Genomic DNA, 21,994 nt, shown 5'->3' with positions numbered 1-21,994 from the left:
ACCATTATTTCCCTGCTAGTTCTCAAGGTCAATAGGAATAAATATAATTCCTGCTCTCTGCAAGGCCATCTTTGCTATTGATAAAAATGCAGCAACACCACCACTAACAAATTTAAACAAACAACCACTGCATAAGCTTCCACATAAAACTGCCATACAGATGACTGGTTACACTTGGAAATGGTTTTCTTAGTTGCCGCATAGTAAAACAATCTACAGAAAGGCCAGCAGATTAACAGGGGTCCCAAGTATCTGGCTACTTCAGTGGAATTCTGAATAGCTTCAAAACTTTTCTCTTCATTTTAAGGATATGCTAAGGGTACTGTGCTTACAGGAAGATGCTGCATCGCACCTCAGTGAAATGATCTCTTGCGCACTCTCTCTCTCTGTATTGCTGTATAAGCTAAAAAAGTGTGCCAGAAATTGCAATGAAGCAGAATACGTTTACTTTCCTGGAAAACCCATTATAAGCTGGTTCTTTCACCGCAGTGCCCTCCAAGCCTTAACACAAAGTATACATCCCTAGTGGCACGTAGCCCTCCTCCTTCCTCTCCCCAAACCCCAACCATTTCATGGTTACAGTGGATGGTTGCTATTTATCACTGGCTGTCATAAAAACCCAGATTGCGAGACTTCTGCAGAAATGCAAAACTGGCTGAAGTGCAACATGGCCTCTGCAGCTGTTAAAGCTTTTTGTTTGCTGAGTATTAATAGGAGACGAGTTCTGTTCTGATGGCATTTATGCTGTAATTTGGAAGCAATTCCCTCTCTGGCTCACACCAATTACATATCTGTCTGGCAACATTATGTTGCAAGTTTGTGATACGCAAAGTGGAAAGGCATACACTTCTCTGGGAAAGATATTAGTCCTTTTCAACGTGAAAAAGTAGATTGCGAAAACAAACACAAACTTTAAATGTGGTATCTGAAAATGCTGTATGGGTACATGTTAAGAAATTATCTTTGTTTTGAAAAGTGATACCGCTCTCCAGATGGTCTTAAACCAGCCTATCAGCAAATTCAAAAGCAACATGTATTTTACCCACATACCCCCAAAACATAGAAGCATGTTCCAAAAAGAGAAAACTATTTTGCATTGTCATTGGCCTACCACACAAAAGGCATTTTCTTATCCTAGTGAGATTTTACATACACCTGAAAAAGTAACCCTTATTAACTCAGACTGGGCAATTCACTGAGAATACCACAGAAGTATAGCTTAAAAAACAGAAGCACCTGAAATTCCAGAATTTCTGTTTTATGAAAGTACAAGTGCAGTTAACAAAAAAAAAAAGTTTCAATTTCTTGCCATGCTTTCCTTTGTGTTCTCCACTCCTGATGCAGTTCTTCAAATCTCTCATAACATGGCTAGTTTGTTCTGCTCATAGCAGCAGCACGTGTGTTCTGGTTTTGTTAGTGAGGGGGGGCCTAAGGTGGTAGCTTCTCTAGGAAACTGCTAGAAGTCGCTCCCCTTTGTTCAGTGGACTCAGCCGGGCCTAGGGCGGACCCGCTGCTGGCCAAGGCCAAGCCGATTGGTAGCAGAATGTCCCGTGATAACGCCTCTGCGATAACGTATTTAAGTAGGGGAAAACAGGAACAAGAGGGAGGAGAAGATGTGAAGCAGCTGAGCGGGGGGCAGAGAGGGGGAGGCGCGAGCCTCATGGGCCTTGCAGGCCTCACCCTCTGGCCTCCCGCTGGGCAGCTGACTGGGCCCAACTCGGCCCGGCCCGGCTGCAAGAAGCGGAGAGGAGATGAGAAGTGAATAAGATGTAAAAAGGATCCTGAGAGGCGTCTGCCAGCCTGTTGTGAGGAACGGCTGCAGACGCCAAGGTCAGTGAAGAAGGAGGGGGAGGAGTAATACGGCTTCTGGCCAAGATTCCTCTGCAACTCGTGGTGAAGACCATGGTGGAGCGGGTTGTCCCCCTGCAGCCCATGGAGGTCCACGGAGGGGCAGAGATCCACCTGCAGCCCGTGGAGGACCCCACGCCAGAGCAGGTGGAGGCCTGAAGGAGGCTGTGGCCTGTGGAGGGCCCGCTGGGGCAGCTGTTCTAGAGGGACTGCACCCCGTGGAAGAGATGACCCACGCCGGAGCAGTTTCACGAGGGACTGTGGCCCGTGGGAGGGACCCCACGCTGGAGCAGAGGAGGAATGCGAGGAGTTCTTCCCCCGACGATGATACAGCGGCGTAAAACAACGCGTGATGAACTGACCGCGACCCCCATTCCCTTTTCCCCCCCCGTGCCACTCGGGAGGGGAAGGTAGTAGAGATAATGTTAAGCCCGGGAAGAGGGAGGGGTGGGGGGAGGTTATCTTGTTCCCTGTCTCATTCTCCTGCTAATTTTAGAAATAAATGAATAGTTTTCCCCAAGTCGAGTCTGTTTTGCCCGTGACGGTAACTTTAAGGATTTCTCCCTGTCCTTATCTCAAACCTTGAGCCGTTTTTCTTATATCATCTCCCCCTATTCTCTCGGAGGGTGGGGGGAGTGAGAGAGAGACTGCGTAGTCTGGTCCCGATCGGGGCTGAACTACGACAACGTGCTATGTGGTCCTCCAGGCTGATGGTTTCTGCCAGTAATTATTATTAAAACTGTATCTGACAGAAGATTTCTGTTGTGATAATCTCCACCATAAAGAAAATAACTTCTGGCAACTTTTTCCTTTACTCACTCCTATTCAGGTCCCAGACCATTGCGTGTAAATTACTATCTACAGCGATTACATGTCAGTATTGTTAAGTACCTAAATAGTGGTTCTATGTATAATGACTACAGATTACATAGTTAGAGTGTTATATTTCATTTGCGTGTTAATTTTCAAAAACGCAGTAAAGAAAGGATAATTACTTGGGGAACATTAAGGCTTTTGAACAAAATACTCCCAAACACATTATATATGCCTCCAGATTCAAAATGTAGAAAATGAGTAATAACTCTCCATTTACTTGACCTCATTCCTGATGTTTCTTTTTTTTTTCATATTAATGGGAATTTCACTGTTGCAAATCAGCCAATCTTTAATACCTTTGATTTCTCAAGTTCCCTCATACAGCTCTTAAAAAAAGTATTTTACAATGTCTTTTAAAGCTCTTTATTTCAAGTGGCTGGCTGGTCACAGCATAAGGGTAATTTCCCTAAATGTGGTACAAAACCACCCTAAATTCTAACCACAGGCAAAAGAAAAACTTTGATTTCTGAGGTTGGACAGGATGATCCCCTTGGTCCCCCAATTATAAGCCTATTCTACCTCACACCATAACACCACCAAAAATGTTAAACCTTTATACATTCCAAGAACAGAAACCAAACCACACTGCACAGGGTGCCTTAAGTTCTTGGGAACTTTAAATTCTCTATGTAAGGCCAATTCTTTACTTGGCCATATTGCAATTTTCCCTTTATCATGACTCCTGCCAGCTATGATGGGCCAAACAGTGCAGTGTATACCATAACATTTCCAGAAGCACTGTGTGGTTGATAAATTGCCAGTATTGACTCATGCGGTGAACAGATACCAAGGTTTTACAGGAAAAGTAAAAGTAGAAATTAAGGGCTGCCTTCGCAAATGAGCTACTCTGTTTTACAGAGAATTAATGCTATAATCAGCAAGACTCCAATCAATAGCAAGTTAAGGTAAGTATAACATAATGCACAGAAAAAACAATATGGACACCTTTAAAATAAATTACTATATTTTAGCTACCTACTATATGCTTTGACAACCACTAAGTAAAAATACTACCTATCTCGGGAAGTGCCTGAGCTACAGATTAATAGAAGCTAAGAATACTCCAGCTAGAAGACTCACTAACACTTCCTTACCTTTATACCCTCCTCAAGTCTACACTACTGGCCATTTTTGGAGACAGGACACCGGGTCAGGATAACTTTGGACCAACATGGCAATTCTTATACCACCTTACCACTGAACATACCCTTGCCCTGTCCTCCAGATTCCTTCAGTTCTTTAGTGAATGGCAAGAAAAAGAAAATAGATTTCTTAGGTGAGTTTGATTTTGATGACCAGTGTGTTTCTGATTCCTGCAAATGTCACCAGATTGTGTGCTATGCAACATAAAAGGAAGATATAACCTCTGTCCAAAAAATAAAAGGCTGAAAGAAGATGGTTTACACCATCCTCTTTGGATAGAAAATACATGAGGTTTTCAGACGTTGCAGTTTTTAACATAACATTTAATCAACTGCAAAGCTGTGTACTTTCATATATAAGTCTCAACAATGAGCAGGAACCCTCAAATATGCCTTTAGATATATAAAATTCACATACATCAACATTTTTTTGCCGCTTTAACTTCCCACTTGAATAGTCAAGTGGCTCTAAGAGTATCTGCATGTGCTGTTACTTACTACTGCCTACTTAATTTTCTCCTATTTTAACTTTGGACAGGGCAATGATTTGTTCTTGATGAGTGCACTAGTACATAATCTCAGGGCTGAGATTCACAACTTAAAGATGGCAGCATGACAAACTACCAAGAGGCAGCAACTCATCAAGCATGGGCTGCCCAACTATGGTGCAGTATGACTTAGTTTTAAGCATCAGTGAAGGATGGTTATGCTAAGTTGCATTTTCTTACAGTAGGGCAAGTGAAGAATGTACATGCAATCAATTAACAATAGCTACTATGTCTCAGCTAATGGGGGCAACTTGTTAAGCTGACAAAATTCATTGTGCCCTTAGCGAAATGTGGCTCGCCCGAAGAGGCTTTCTCCCAAGCATTTCTCACATTGCCTTTTTCTTTTTTTGTTGTGGAGTAGGCAGGAAAGCTACCGGTAGCTCAGTCCCACTTCCACCCTTCCTCAATAAACTGAGGTACTAAGGCCTCTTCAAAACGCAGTTCTGGGATTTTATATCTCCTCACTACACTTCTTCAACAGCTAAAAGAAAGCACGATCTGTCTCATGGATTAGTAACCACAGCTCAAAGAAGCAACTACAAATTAGAGTACGCTTTAAAGGTTAGATCTTGTAATGTATTTCTGTCCCAAAACCAGCATAACTAAAACCAGTGTTCTTATTTATTAAACAATTTTGCATGTAGCACCCTTGCTTATACCAGATACTTAAGGTCAAAGTCATTGATTAACCTAATCAAGTACAAGTCATATCCTTTCCAAATCCTTTAAAATTTAGGTTATATCAAAGATTCCCTTGATTGCTCTCAAATTCAAGCAGTCTTAAACAGATATACCTGACTGTCATGAAATTGATGTATACTTTTACAAATCATCTGAATTTTACCCAGCAGGCTAAGGTAGATCATTGGAAATATTCAATACAAGTTGAAAAACTGGAATTGTTGCATGCTAGGCTTCTTCACACTTAACTCCTCCTTAAGGATACATGTAGCTCTTTCACCAGAGATGTTTTGGTATAGATCACAGTCCAGTCTTCTGGACTGTATTAAAAAATAACACGTAAATAAGCCAATATCCGCTAAATTTATTTGCTTGAAGAAACTGTAGTTTTCTACCCCATAAAATGTTTCAGTTCCTCTCAATAGATTCAAGGATTTTGGTACCATTTTTGGCCTTTCCTAAAGGATATATTGGGCATAAAAACATCATAAGAACAACTTAAGCAGCTCAATTATCTTTCTGCAATGACTGAATTATACTATAGCAGGATTAGAAAAATACTTACGCTCCACAAAGTAAGAGCTGGCATCAATCTTCCAGATAATCTGACCACGGTGAGAGCCATTGACACCACGGTTCTTGTAGTCCAAAAAGTTTTCGGACAAGACCTCATCTATAAACAAAGAAAATGGTCTCATCAAGCATCTGTTACAACAAAAAACATAGCAGAGAGTCAGGCTAAAAATACACCTTTGGCTTGACAGAACATATTAGAGCCACTAGACAGGTTGGCACCACATGTTGAGAAATTAGCTTTTTCACCCATTTATATTTTTTAAAAGTGCAGTTCTTCTTAAAAATCATAGCTTTTCCTGAAATGTAATTTTTAAAAATACATTCCTACAAAATTCTCAAAAATTAAAACATCAAGTTTAGCATGGATGAACCCCTAACTAATTAAAAATAATTATCTAGTAACAGAGAAAATTAGGCAAAAAAACCCAACCCTCTTTTGCATCAACTCTTCCCTTAAAAAAACCCTCACAGAAAATAGTTACATGTAGGCATCTGTACTACACTCACTCGTATCCCAAGAGACATGGTTATTTCTGGCAGCATACAGCACAGGGCATTTATTTTTTAAGGATCCTACTCACTGATTGGCCTCCAAAACCAAATGACTGACAACAAAACGCTGTCCCCTCACAGTATTTTGAGACACCTAGCAGCTGTCACACTACCAAGCTGACCGTCAAAGAAGTCAAGGAGTAATGTATAAAAATGAATAATCTCTAAAAAGTTGCTGAAAGCCGAGGCCAAGGAAGCAACGGCCTTGCACGCACAGGGCTGTGTGTAAATAAAAGGCAGGTGGGTTATGAGCCCAAGGAGTGGCCTTCTGGTTGTTCACATGAATAAATTTTTAGTCTGCTTCCAAGTTTCATTTCAGACTGTTTCAGCAAGCTCTTTTCCAGACCCACCTGCAAGTCCTGTGTGGTATAGACGCGAGCAAACACCTCCCAGCCTCCAGGCAAGGTCCTGGTTCTTGACCCTCTTTTATCCCACAGCTTAAAAACCAGCCTGCAAGACGCCACCGCAGCCTCAGGGCCATGCTCACTCACACTGGTCTTTCAAGCAGACAAAAACGCACATATTGCCACCATACCAGGCCAACACTTACGGTTTTGATCGTCACTAAATCCAAACTGCAGCAAAAATAAAATAGACATATGGAGACATTTACAGCCTGTCAGAGGGGAGTGGGGCTCAAGGGCAGCAGCCTGTGGGAGCCCAAAATGGCCACAAACTCAAGCAGCTGAAGCAGTGACCTGGATGGGCCTGGCCATGGCCTCATTGCTCCAGCTTCAGGGGGATGAAATAGATTTCACATCTGTGCCCTGCCAAAGCAAACGGCCACAATCTCTACCTGCAGAGACCAGCCAGCAATCTCCTGGATTGTTCCTCTCAGCAATGAGGGTAGTTTTAATTTTAACAGAGATTTGTACAAAAAGGGCAGGTAAGTATAAACTATTGCTCTCAGAGCTTTGGCTTACTAATGACTACCCTCAGTAAAGAACCACCTTGGATATAGATTATCCAGAATTACCCACATCATTCTGTGGAAGCAGAAACACTTACATACACATGAGGAGATTTAAACCTACAAACTGTCCCTTTTGCTTTGGCAGGGAAAACACTTGACACTTAAAGGTGAGTACATACTGAAATGCTGCACTGAGCTGAAGCCTGGGAACCCTGCTCGGCTCCTTGTCCTGACAGGGCACAGAGAACATCCCTCAGCTCAGGCCTGCTGCTCTCTGGCTTCATCACTCATGATGTCTATTTGTCATATTTAGCCTCTGTAAGCTGCTGGAGATGCTCCAACATGTGCCACATTGCTAAGATGTATGGGTAATTACCGTTCCTCAAGATATATTGTCGACAAAATACCATGCTTGCTTAAGCTGAGCTAGACTGGATGGCCTTGCTTAAGAAATTGCAGACATTTCAGGTCAGAGTTCAGTGGCACACGAGATCCCGGAATAAGATTTAAAATGCTGTGTTCATACGTAATATCTATGGGGGCCAGCTGGCACTTCCACTGCATTGGCTGCTGTCTGCTTCCCACAGCTGGCACAAAAGCAGTGTGAGCTCTACGTCACGCAATCTCTAATTTGACAGAGATGCCAACATATGCCCGTACCCAAACCAAATCACATCCCTATTCTGAGCTGAGCCAGCAGAGATGACTGCACAAAGCCCTTTCCTCCTTTTTGTTGGAAACATGAAGGAAGCCTGGAAAACCAGCCTGAGAAAAGGACTACTCTCCAACTGCATGTCCAAGGTAGAAGATCCTCAAAGGGAAGGGATAAGCAAGCCTGTCTATGGTTACAGCTGACAGGTGAGACATCGGGAAAACTGGAACGAGCTGCTCCCACCGAGTAGCATCTGCACACTGCCTCCTGCCTCAAAGGCGAGAAACAGGGGTGCAGGGGAAGGATAGCATCCAGAGCAAAAGGTCAGGTCGCAAAGCACATCAGGGAAGGGATACACATACAGAGCTAGTCATGCAAACACAGTTTACAGAAGCCACTGATGAAATACAGTCTCAGGCAGCAGACATAATAATTTAATATGAGTTTATGGAGCTCTGGAATATGCAGGTCACTCCAAGTTGGAGCAGTGGAGTCCTTAAGTATAAAAACATTTTTATAAATAAAATATATTTACAAATGTAACGATTTAGAAATCCAGTATGTAGATCCTTCTTGCAGTCAGATGTCTCTTTCGAAAAGCTGGGTACTTCCCTCTTTCCAAAGAGAAAAATTATTTTTAGTCCAGTAGAAATTTACATTAATTGGGATTTTAAGCCAGACAAATTTTAGCTCTAGAAAAATACATGCAGGTCCAAAAGGGAAATCTCTTCTGTTCTGGTTTTGTTAGTGAGGGGGGGGCCTAAGGTGGTAGCTTCTCTAGGAAACTGCTAGAAGTTGCTCCCCTTTGTTCAGTGGACTCGGCCGGGCCTAGGGCGGACCCACTGCTGGCCAAGGCCGAGGCAATTGGTAGCAGAATGTCCCGTGATAACGCCTCTGCGATAACGTATTTAAGTAGGGGAAAACAGGAAAAAGAGAAGGAGAAGATGTGAAGCAGCTGAGCGGGGGGCAGAGAGGGGGAGGCGCGAGCCTCATGGGCCTTGCAGGCCTCACCCTCTGGCCTCCCGCCGGGCAGCCGACTGAGCCCAACTCGGCCCGGCCCGGCTGCAAGAAGTGGAGAGGAGATGAGAAGTGAATAAGATGTAAAAAGGATCCTGAGAGGCGTCTGCCAGCCTGTTGTGAGGAACGGCTGCAGACGCCAAGGTCAGTGAAGAAGGAGGGGGAGGAGTAATATGGCTCCTGGCCAAGATTCCTCTGCAACTCGTGGTGAAGACCATGGTGGAGCGGGTTGTCCCCCTGCAGCCCATGGAGGTCCACGGAGGGGCAGAGATCCACCTGCAGCCCGTGGAGGACCCCACGCCAGAGCAGGTGGAGGCCTGAAGGAGGCTGTGGCCTGTGGAGGGCCCGCTGGGACAGCTGTTCTAGAGGGACTGCACCCCGTGGAAGAGATGACCCACGCCGGAGCAGTTTCACAAAGGACTGTGGCCCATGGGAGGGACCCCACGCTGGAGCAGAGGAGGAATGCGAGGAGTTCTTCCCCCGACGATGATACAGCGGCGTAAAACAACGCGTGATGAACTGACCGCGACCCCCATTCCCTTTTCCCCCCCCGTGCCGCTCAGGAGGGGAAGGTAGTAGAGATAATGTTAAGCCCGGGAAGAGGGAGGGGTGGGGGGAGGTTATCTTGTTCCCTGTCTCATTCTTCTGCTAATTTTAGAAATAAATGAATAGTTTTCCCCAAGTCGAGTCTGTTTTGCCCGTGACGGTAACTTTAAGGATTTCTCCCTGTCCTTATCTCAAACCTTGAGCTGTTTTTTCTTATATCATCTCCCCCTATTCTCTCGGAGGGTGGGGGGAGCGAGAGACAGACTGCGTAGTCTGGTCCCGATCGGGGCTGAACTACGACATCTTCCTTTCAGTTTTTGAAGGTATGTATTTTTGGAAGGTGAAAGACAAGAAAGAAATATAACCTGGCAAGTTAAAAATAGCAGTAGCTGAAACTGGTCAGGAGGTTGGAATGTATGAATAAGCCTGATTGACACATTTTAGTTAGCAGGTGATACTATTCCGGGCATGCTATTCCCTGAACATGGACATTATATATGTAGCACACCAACAAAGAAAACTGTGCATGTGAAATACACAGCTGTTTAGTGCATTATATATTTATATATATATGCATATGTGTGTACATATATTTAGCAACATTCATGACATATGTAAGTGAACAGATGATAAGGTATGTTAAAGAGAAAGAGTACGTGCAAAAGAAAATAAATTTTATTTCATATTTCTACTGGGAATCTCTATAACAAAGGAACTGACCTTAAAACATGTTGTATCTTAATTCCTGAAGGTAAATGGTGCAATGCTTCGTTTCATCTCCATGCAAAATGGAGATCGGAGTTAATGCTGCTCCCTTTCATATATTTCAGCCAGCAGCTAATGGCTTTTGACATTTTTCCAATGAAGCATTGTAATGCATCTCCCTTCCTCTATTTTTGAAATAAGATTAACCTTTAAACTAGCTCTCTGCTTAGCTGGCAACCCACTGCATAGCCTGGGTTTGGCCCCACTTGACCAAAAAGCAAACACTTTGCAATTGCTCTCAGATCTGTGGCTTCATTTCCTTGGATGGTAAACAGGTAACTAATTAACTAAAGTGTCAAATGAGGGAGTGTTTGGGATGTGCTGCCCTTTAAACATAATCAGCTGGTCCTGGAGCTGGAGACAGGGATGGTGAAGGCACCTAAGATGGGAAGCCAGCAGACGTTGCTTTGCCTCCCCTGCTCTGGGGCACACAGGTGCTGTCTGCCTCTTGCTGGTGAGAGGGAAGGTGGTTGCAGACCTGCAAAGCTGCACTGGGACAGGAGCAATAGCAGTCAGACCTCTCACAGTTCGCTTGGTCCCTAGAGGAAACTGAGAAGGTGATGCACAACCAGGCGCCAGGCAGCCAGCGCCTGAGTAGCAGCTAGCAGGTGTAAGGCACACTAGAGGCAAACAGTAGCAAGTGCTTTGGGAACCAGCAGTGGTTCTGATGGACTGCTTCTCCTCACCAAACCAGATACCTCCAAGCATAGCCTTTTACTGCTAAAAATATTCTGCGCTGTCACTTCCATGCTGAGCGATCCCAATATACTTCACAAGCACTATATATAGAGAGAGAGATAAAGAACCATAGCCACCAAAAGCAAACTATCTTTCAGATGAAAGACAGTAACCAATTAACAAAAAGCATGCTGCTCTTCAGAGGAATTAGGGGAAAACGTTGATAAAGGCCACTCCTCGAGGAGATCTGTAAAAAACATAATGGGGACTTCAAGTGCTGTCAGTCGCCGACACTAAACAGACAGAGCCTTGGTATTTGAAAGCTTGCCTGAAATTCCCACAGAGAAGCTAACAGATAGTCAATACATCTTCCTCAGGACTGATGGAGTTCAAATTACAAATAGCTGAGTGACCCTTTTGGTCAGTTTGGTTTTACTTAAGAGGTGGAAATGAAAAAAATACTCCCCTTTCTCAAACAGTACTTTGCTGATATATAATGATCAGCCTATTTTTCTACATTCTCAAGAATAACAACTATAAAATTTAGAATCATCTGGGCTACCTTCAAAGAAGCAAATAATTAACATGAGACAGGAACACAATGTCAGACAGGTGCACGAACTTGGTACACTATTCCAGTCTCTTATCCATCACTAATTTGATTTAGCACTACATATTTACAACACTTACTTTCTATAAACTTAATGCAATTATGGTGTAAAAATAGAAGCTACACTTCATGTCTTGATCCCTTATGAATAAGAAATGCTGTACTCCTGAAATTACAGAAGGACTTAAGTCTTTAGCTGAACAAATTTGCTTTAGCTTGAAATTTAAAAGTGCTTTTGGCCAATATGAATGTCTGTACTATAATGACATATGAAGATAGTTAGCAAAATGCCTTTAAAAATAATTTGCTGTACAAAGAGGCCAAGCTCTGGTTGATCTGTTTTGCAATTTGCATGGAAAGCTGCAAGAAAGGGACATTGTAAAGCAGAGAATATAAATAAAAGAAAATTATTTTGCAAGATAATACAAGTGTAAGCCATGGATAAGCTTCCTATTTCTTACGTTCGTTCTCTTACCACCCAATTTATTACTTGAAAAATACCACAAAACAATGACAACAACCTCTACAATTCACAAGTGCAGCTCATAGTGAGTTGTATCAGGCCATGCCAGTGTTTCCTTTCTAATCCTTTAGCATTACAAAACCTAGCCCTTGGAAACCGTGCTCCCAAAGAGTTGTACAAGTGGTCATCGCTCTGCAGGAGAGGAGCTATTAATGAGACACGTATGCAGAAGATGAAGATACCAATTTCTTATTTATAAGGATACCACAGTAATTAAAAAAAAAAACCCAACAAAATAAAACAAAACAAAAAAAAACCCCCAAAAAACCCACAAATAATAGCTATCATTATAGGAGTCGATAGGAACATTTCCACTGACTTCAGCAGGTACAGATCCAGCCTGAACATGGATCGAAACTTCACTGTTAATTCATTTGTCAATTTCTGCTGCAGACAATGAATATACTGCAATTTACAGTTAGCATCCCTCCTTCTATAGCTACTTAGGGAGAACAGTTCTGGAAAATAATGGCCCAATACTTCATTGGTGCTGAAAGCTCAGTCCTTCATCTAAGAGCTATGCATGTGCTTTGTTTCAAGTACATGAATGGTCTCATTTTAATCCCACAAAAATTAACCCCTTACCCAGTTAAAGAAAAGTAAATTAGGAGGGAGAAAATGTGAACAATGAGTGGAGAATAGCAGTGAGAGGAAGACATGGTGAGAGAAAGACCAAAGGAAAGTAGGGAGACAAAAGAAGCTGCAACAATTCTTGGTCTCTAAGGGCAGAAGATTCCGTTCTAAGTAAAACTGCTCCAGGTACATGAAAAGGCAGGCATGGTAGGTTTAAAACCTCAACTACCTAATTCAAAGCAGAAAGAATTACACTTAAAACCCAAAGGACACCTGTTGTCCACTCCCAAAATCAAGGAGCTACAACTTTCGGCAAAACATTTTTACCTTTGAACTTACTTGAGCTTACTTTCAGAGCCATATTTGACATTATTCTTTAACACTTCAGCAGCCTCCACATTACTGCTGGGAGGCTTTGTTCTGACCTTTCGTGATACCAATACCAATTAAAAAAAAAAAAAAAGTAAACACTGCCAGTTGCAGAGATGCTATTAAATCTTGGGGCTGAGATGCCTACAGGCTTTCCAAAAGCTACAGATGAACTGTGGATCCAGTCCTTCCTCACTGTCCTGCCCTCCTTGCACTTTAGCTAACCACACTGAGAGTCTGAGCTCTGTCACTTGAGGGACTTCCCTCTCCTTCCAAGCAACAGTGGAACCTCTGCCTAAAAGCAGAGCTGATGGCAGTGGGTCCTGTTCTTTTGTGGTATCCTTGAGGTGTTTGGACAATCCATCACTCATCTATTTCTGTCCACTAACCACAGATCTGCTGAAAAGGTAGACAAAATGAGGAAAGTGAAGAGCTGAGCCAGTAATAGCTTGTGGGTGCTAAAAAACCCACAACAGATGTTAGGCTGCAGTGAGATGGCATCTCTTTAGTAATACTTGTGTCACTCAGTTCTGCAGACACTTAAAAGTGTTATAACATCCACACAGCTCTCATTGCTACTTCAGCTATGCCTGTCCCAGCCTATCCCAGACTTCTGCTTTAAAGCTCCTGCACTTCCAGATCTATTCTCACCACTGCAGCAGATGGACCACATCTGGATTTTAATAGAGCAACAGCTATACTTCAGCTACGCACTGCACAAACTTCTTCACAATTAATGACATCCAGCTTGCACACAGAACTGAAAATGGGAGGGAGGAATCCAAACAAAGACAATCATGACTGCCTCAGGCGCATACTGAAAACCTGAAGATATGCAGTGTTTGCTGAGGTACAACATGGAAGAGTTTTGTTTGTTTGTTTTAAATATAACAACAGTTCCAAAGCTGTCACAGTCAGTGCAAGCCTCCCCATTGATTACAGAGCAATTTGGAAAATTGAGATTAGGAGAAATCAGTGCACTCATGAAATTCACTAGAAGACGTTAAAATAAGAAATGCTGCAGGCCCAAGGCAGTATGCAGACATGATATAAAGGGACACCGAAAGATTAGAAATGTGAACAAGGATGACACTTGTCCAGGTTAACAATGTTCATTAAATAGGGGGGAAATAATTCATAGTATTCAAAGAATGGGCTTATAGCAATGTTAAAAGACATAACAGCAGACAGTAAATTAGAAAGGCATTTGTGATCTAATACAGCAGCAAAAAAAAAAAAAAAACCCAAACACAACTCGTGTGCAGTGAAGCATCACGGTGCAAAGAATCTCTTGAGAATCTGGAGTGATTTTATCTGAAAAAATGTATTCCATTATAAACTTAATACAAAGTGGAAGATCTCCAGTGATGGAAAAATGTCTTTAGGGCTGGAGAGATCAATGTATGAGAAAGATTACAAAAGCTAAATGCATACACAGTTATTACAATAACTGTGAAGGGCAGCATGGGAATATTCAAATGTTATGAACAGCGTGTTTAAGTGTTATAAACACCACAGAGTGGGAATGATTTAGTTTGGTTTAGAAAACTAAGAGAAGAAAAACATATGCTGAACCTTCAAAATCCACGTGGCTAGCTAGACAACCTCTACAGAACAAATCTATCTGCTTTAAGCCTTACCCTGCCAAGAATTTTATGTTTGTGCTGTCCACTGTTTATGCCGAGATTGATTCTACCCAGTCAATGGTCAGAACGTGCTGCATGGATTATGCCTCTTTTGCAAGACTGAAACCAAAATCTGGCTTTTGATGCACCAGCATCCCCCACTGACTGATTTCTTCAGAAATGCTTTAGTAGGTGATCATTATTGGCTTCATTATCAGTCTGGGCCATATAGCAATATAGGCCCTGCTTGCACAGCAAAGAGGGTTTTTCCCTCTTTTTTTCCCTGCAGTTTTATCCATGGCCAGAAATCACTGAGAAAGCATGAGGCTTGCTGTACTCCCTGTCTGCATTATTTTCCTCTCCTGATATTCAGGATGACAGTTGAAGTGGAAAACTCTTTTCAATCCGTTCACCTAGAAAGAGGTTCATAATACCACAGCTGTTATTTTATGGAGAAATACTAGCGAAAACAGGAATCTTTTGGCACACATTAAATATCTCTACCACACATTAAAGATACTTAAGTAAAAGAACTGCCAACCTACAGGCTTTTTTACTCTGCCTTCCCTAAAAGACCACAAAGCACACCACACTGCACTAATCCCGCTACAGAAGCTTTTTGGTGCATTGCTGCTAACAACGCAAACACCACACAAATGAGAGAAGCACTGAAAGGGAGAATGAGCTGGAAGCCATACGTATCGAGAATATTCAGAGACCCTCACATTTAAGTGTCGAGACTGTATCTACTTGTAAAGTCGTGGAAGAGAGGCAAAAGCTAACTGTGTTCATGTCACACTCAGTGGGTCTGTAAATGGCATATCTTGGTTTCATCTGGCTGAAGTGGTCCACCAAATACAAAACTGGGAAAGGCAAGAAGTGACAGTCTGATAAAGAGAAGTCACTCTCACTGGATCCAAGAGCAGCCAGGTGAAGGCAAGCCAGATTGGAACAAAGAACTGATACTGCTGCACTAACACATCTGCCAAGGCCTATGATACCTAATACTGTTCAGCATCAGTGCAGGCTTTCTACTGCTTTCTTTTTAATGACAGGTTTGCTCCTTAACATTTTCTGTTTCTGAAATAAATAGTGCTGTACTTAGTGAAAGTTGTCCAGCCACTGGGTACCTCTGTTAATGTTTTATGGAGAGAGCAGAATCGCAGGTGTCGAACAAAACTTAACTTGCCCAGCCAGCCACAGCCGCCATCCCCACCCTGGCGAGAGACCCAGACACAAGACGACTTACTGAGGAGAAGCACTAAGACCAGAGTGAGGTTTCTCTTCCAAAGGCCATAAAAGGACTGGGAAGATGAGTAACCCCAGGACACAACAAATCCAAACATCAACAAAATTCACTCTAAGCAGGCACATTGTGAAAAGTTTTGATTTACAGATGGCTATATCTGAGGCAGAGAGGTGGAGTAACCATCTAAACACACAGAGTCTGAATCAGGGATTAGAGCTGTAACGCAGGGACCTGCAACTCTTAGCCTTATATGCACATTACTGTTTCTAACATCTTCTGTCTCTGCTGGCAATGCGTGATACTTTCTGCTTGTACGTATTGGATGTTTGGTGAAATAGCTGCACAAACAAGTTCTGATCCAAGTCTGACGGCAGGAAAAATGTAGTTCTTTCCACGTGCTTCAGTGGGCAATACTGCAACACTCCCTAAGCCTAAAATCAACCTGGGAAGTGTTAAACAAATGTTTAAATGTCTACTAACCAATAGCTTTAAAAATTTCTCAGATTATAGTGAATTGCCTTTTTGGGAGACAAATAACATCAAAGGCTGAAACAGAGGAGGAAAACATGCTGGTTTCAAGCTAAACTTCAGTCACTAATTAGGTCAAAACATTCCTATTTATATAAATTTGAGAACCACCACTCCCTCAAAAGCCAAATACGGACAGGAAATTGGACCCTAAAATATCTGTGTATGAAGAAACTACTAATAAATAGCTTTTAATAATGTTTTGCCTTCCCATAAGGAAATGCCAAAAGAAAATAAGCCTATTACAAACGAGTAAGAAGAGCATAATGTTAGCCCTGATAAATTCACAACATCAGTGTGCACAAACACTGGAGTGAATGATTCTTTCAAAGTCTGGTTCAAATATTTCTCATTAGCTACTCTACATCAGATATGGAGATGATGACAGAAGTGAAATCTAGTAGCAGCTAAAATGCTACTGCAGTAATTATAAGATAGCTCCTTATCAATGGCAGCTGCCAGCAGTCCATATTAATTTATCTAAGAGGCTTCACACTGTAGCAAACAGTAATAGTAAATGAGATAACAGAGGAAGAGAAAACTTTCAGATAAATAACTGCAAATATTCCATCTGTCTCATAGTAGCCACTAAATAAGAGTTCTTTTTTTAAAAAGAAATCTTCATTATTCTTAAATTTGTTTTGGCTTCACTTCTCCCCTCCCCTGCTCACGTGCATTTTCTTTACACATAGCTTTTCTGCAAAGAAAACTCAAATTTCAGAGATTTTGAAATAGCAATAGAGCTGTGTTACATTCAAATTTCTCAGAACTCTTGTTCTCAGAGGTTTAGGTGTATTTTTTTTTTATTGTGGATATGTTTCTGAAAAACTGCTGATGTTCATAATACTATAGTTCTCTTGAGGGCAGGCACAGGCACATCTCAGGTGAGTTGTTACAGAATTTAGAGGTTCCTCTACATAGCTCAGAGCTGATATATAGTATATACAAGGAGAAGTCAGAACACCTCTAGAGTTCAAGCTTAGCAGGAACGAAACGTAATTCCTACTCCTGAAGGCACAATATGTCTTAAACACCCAGAAATGCTTGTTCTTCCAATTTCCCTATTTTTTTTTTGTCATCTTACCATGGCTAATCTTCAAATGCACTGAAGTAATAACATCTATATTTTAACTGAGTCAACATTTACTATTCTCCCATCAACTAAGGAGTTTTTCGATGGCCCTTCATCAAAATCATGTAGGTGTGTATAGATGTTTTCATGCAGCTCCAGGGTGAACATACTCAATACTATTTTTTGCCATGACACCCATGACCACCCTTTTCACAGGGCTTTACAAGAGATCGATTGGCTGTGTTAGTCCATTTTGTGAGACCATGAGCAAAAGTTAACTCTAATAACCAATTCTAAATCCAGCTTTTACCTGCTTCTGCAAAGACTGCTTCCTAGTTGGCTACTCTTATGAATGTGCACATGGACTGAAAAGGAGAAAAACAGATACCTTTTCATAAAAGGAACTGTGGCTCCTTCACAAGGAGCAAGCAGCCAGAATTTCCCTATAGGGAGGACTCCCTTAACTCTTCTTTAAGGCTACTTTAACCTTTGAATAGCATATCAACATGCCCTGTGATATCAAAACATATGAGCTAGACAATTTTTGCTCTTTTTCTTTTGGAAGCCTTTTATAACATCTGTATTTCCCCAGACTTGGAACATCTTTGTTCTGAAGCCTGCAGTTTATTGGGTATCGTCAATATTTTAATGGTGGCAGTGGTGGTGAGAAAAGACTAAGTTTTACACATTTCAAAACCAACACTCATATAAAATTACTTGGCGATATTTCCTACATGACTACAGTGGCAAAGATAAAACTCCTCTAAGGTGAGAAGTGCCTTCTGTTCTGCTTTTGTATAGCCCCTTCCTGGGGGCTTCCCCAGAAGCTCCCACAAGACAAAACTCTAATACCCCTGCACTGAGTTTTACAGAAAATCCACAACGCGCTGCCTGATACCCCAAAGATACAAATAATTTCTCATTGTTCTCATGACTCACCACAATATTAAAGTACTGCCACATTCAAATCTGTCAGCTCAAATTTCACCAACCCAAATAATCACAAAAAGGATTAGGCTGTATCCACAAGCTGGCTTTGAGATAAACACTAGAGTGACCAGCAGTAATGCAATAGTTAACAGTGTTGCCATGCAAGGGGTCGTAATAGGCTTCAACACTAATCCCCTATTGAGCAGACTGGCAAAAGCTCATAGCTTCTTTGGTTCTCTTGCTCGTCTGGCTGCCTAATTCAAAACATAGTCATATATCAGTTTACATTGTGAAGGTCATACCCACAAGGCCAGGAACATTTCCTCCCTGAACAGGAACACAGGCTCAGAAAATCTGTGCAAATGTATGCACAAATCTAAGCCATTAGGATGTCTGGATCTCTCACCCCTATGGATTGGTCGCAAACATCGAATACAGGACATATTGTTTTATTTCAGGTGAGCAGTGTGCTTTTGGAATGACCCTTCCAACTGTCCTCACTTTGTCACCACCAGACCATGTGGCAATCTTTGGGCACACGAACTTGATTCTGTCCTGGTGAAGCTAAACTGAAAGATGCACTACAGCAACTCAAGGGCTTTCAGTCTGCCAGACTGAGTCTTCTCTAAAGGCAAGGCCCCAAAATGTCTTCAGCAGCTGTTTACTTCTACAGACCTGTTCCTACTGGTTCCTCCTACTATGTTAATACAGCCATAGTGCCAGTCACCTTCCTAGACTCCAAGTGTTTTCCATGTCAAACACACACCAAAAGCCAAGTATTCTTCACAGTCTCCCATGTTCTTTCATTAAGGAAATCAAACTACCAAATCGCACCTAACATTAGATTTTGGCAGGGGAAAAGAGGGAAAAAGGGAAAGGAAGAGAAAAAAGAAGTAACAAAAGGTGCTGCTGCCTGCTATTTCCTTAGTTATTTAGATCAGGAACCTGAGAGGCTAGAGACAAAACACCTTCAAAGACACAAGGATCAACTGTTGGTTTCTTGGGGGCTGCTTTTTATTTGGCAGCGATGTTCCTTGGAACAAGCCATTGCCTATTGCCATTAACACCAGGCATTCAGCCAGCAGGGGCAAGGATCCACTTCACAATTTGCACTTCTAATTTACTGGTGTCTGGAGCACCATCCTGTTTGATAGGATAAATTACACAGGAGTAGCAAGGTGGATTTTTCTCTTCCGGTAAATCCCTGATGTATTAAGGTTACTTATAAAGAGAAAAAAAAAAAAAAAAAAAAAAAAAAAGACTTCAGGATGTGTCTTCTCAGCCCTTGATACAATGGCTGAGCTACGAAACCGGGCTGCATGAGTTCAACGTGAAACAGCTCTGTGGACTTTCTGCTGACTCCAGACCACCAGAAGGTACACGCTGCCTCTTTTTACTGAAGTAATACAGTCCATGAGTTGCCTGTGCTGCTACAGAATCGGCTTAGAGCATTTCTTAGCACCTACTACAGGGAGCTGCTAGGTCTTCTGGTCTGTTCTAGTAAAACACTCAACTGCAAGCTTAACAAATAATTTTGTTAAGGTCAACAAACTAGACTGCTTTCAGAGAATCCGTTTTAAATCTAGTCTGTCTTTTTTTCCTAAAATATTTTAAGTTGCAGAAGGCTACTTTTATTTTCAAAGCGGGGTGTTTTATGAGGTTACTCACGGGAACAAGTAGCCCAGCTTACTGCAACCCCACTCCTTTCCCTCCATGTCCTAAATAGCCACCCTCATGCTCCCCTTCTCCCGGTCTCTCCAATACTCTGAGCTCATTTTCTGGTGCTTAACACTGTGTCACCAGGGTTCCTCTACACACTCAGAGCTCCTATCCAGTCCTTTCTTGCATTACCAACATCTGTGTTCCCAACATCCTCAGCACATGACCCTTCTGGTCTTACGCACTAAAGCAACACCGTAGCTCCCTACAATGCTCCCTACGACTGCTCCAAAAGCCCAACTAACACTAGCATGTGCTTCATCTGTTTTCATTCGTCTTGCTGTCTGGGCAAAATAAAACATTACTATTGGAACTAAAACACCTGCTTAGTGCTAGGCACACTTATCCAAACAGGTAAGGGCAGCATTTTACCAACACTTCCCTTTGCAGGGGTACCAATTTGAACCTGTCTTCTCTATCAAGTCACTGGTTTTCAGGAAACATTTTAAGAACTTGACATTTTTAAGACCTCTAATCCATAGAGGAACGTGGCCAACACTGACCAGCCATGTCCAAAACTTACCAGAGGGCAAAGAGTTAACATAGATTTCAGTCTAGGCAGCAGGACTATTGACATAGGAACCAAATCAGGTTAAAAAAATCCTAATTTTATACTGAAGTGAAAAATCAGGTAAAAGTCCATTGAAACCATTTCTTATTACTCGTATGTGGGGCTAATTTACTAGAGATGCCAAAAATATGCTAATGTACATGGTCCAAATCTGGGACAACTCCAGACTGCCTCAGTCTATAATTATTGTTCGTATCAAAATATCCTTTGGCTATACAGGAAAAGTAATTCTGTTTCACAGGGTTTGTAAATGATTCATATTCTTGACTTTTAGAACTCCTCATCTGTCACAGACTACTCAAGGACTCACAAGAGGAAATTCTGAAAATATTATGCTGCCTTTATACAGAAGGTATTTTCCCAAAATCCAAATGGCTCTAACATTAGAATATCTTGAAATTTCAATAAACTGTCAATAGAAAGCATTCCCATATCTCTCCTGAAGAAAAAGTCAGGGCCAGAACTGCAACAAGCTATTCATGAGCAGAAGAAATCTTGTAATATATAAACCCTCTTAAAGACTACACTCGATGAAGCTATATTAGCTCATTATTACCATCAGCCCGTATCACCCTAAAGCATACAAGGAAAAAAAGCAGCAAGAAACCCAAAGGAAAAGGGGTAAGGGGAACTTACCTATGAGATACATGCCAATCCAGTCCCCTGCATCCACTTCCTCCTTTATATCCCAGTATATCACTAGGTCCTGTGAATGCCCAATGGAGTAGTAGGAGCTGCTGACCATCAGGGTAGACCGGCTGTCTGAAGTGACAAGGTCCGTATCACTGGTAGACCTAGGAATAGTGACCGTCTCATGGGAATTGTTCCTGATGTCCATGTTATGGAACTGGTCAGGGTTATAGCTGTATCTGAGAGGCTCTTTGCACCGGCGCCGATTTTGTGAGTTCCTAGATGGAGACGCCATGGCTGCCAGGCCCAGGAACCTGTTTTGGTACAGATTCTGCAAAGAAAAAAAAGAAAAGATAGTACTTACAGTATTAGTCGTTTTTCAGTGATGGCAAAGATCAGGAAAAGTAGTACAGCAGAATGAGAAAGTAGTAGATCTTTTTCCATTTGGCATTGCAAAAGAGGGACATTAAAAGGTGTAGAAGGAAACATAGTGCTAACAACTCCTCCTCCATAATTCTTACCACAAGAACAAATGTAAGCAGAAGCCTTGCACGACCAAGCTCAGCCACAACTGGCTGTACGTAAGGAAATTAATAGTAGCTGGCTTCCTCCACATTAATGCATGCATCCAGATACAAACATCACGGCTATTGAACTGCTAGAGCACCATTCTCTTTTAATATCAGGAAATAATGTTCCACTTTTGACACCTGGAATGAAGTCTTCTCCCCAGTAATTCTTGTTACATTTGCAGAGGAATCTTTCTTAAAGCGCAGTCGCCCCAGAAACCATATCCCATCT

The 21,994-nt window shown here is 42.0% G+C and overlaps 1 protein-coding gene across 2 annotated transcripts in view; it reads right to left on the bottom strand.

Moving 5' to 3' along the window:
* Positions 1–21,994, bottom strand: part of HECW1 (HECT, C2 and WW domain containing E3 ubiquitin protein ligase 1) — a 265,943-nt gene that overhangs the window by 155,900 nt on the left and 88,049 nt on the right. For both annotated transcript variants that reach the window (XM_086743039.1, XM_086743038.1), the window contains 2 exons: positions 21,200–21,524; positions 5,661–5,768 (listed from right to left, as the gene is read on the bottom strand). In XM_086743039.1, coding sequence (XP_086599165.1) covers positions 5,661–5,768; positions 21,200–21,524 — 433 coding nt within the window. The remainder of the gene's footprint in view (positions 1–5,660; positions 5,769–21,199; positions 21,525–21,994) is intronic.

This window comes from Chlamydotis macqueenii, chromosome 2, assembly GCF_036417535.1.
Source record: "Chlamydotis macqueenii isolate bChlMac1 chromosome 2, bChlMac1.mat, whole genome shotgun sequence".
Taxonomy (NCBI): Eukaryota; Metazoa; Chordata; class Aves; order Otidiformes; family Otididae; genus Chlamydotis; species Chlamydotis macqueenii.
Note: the sequence above shows the minus strand (reverse complement) of the source record. Positions and strands in the feature narration are given on the sequence as shown.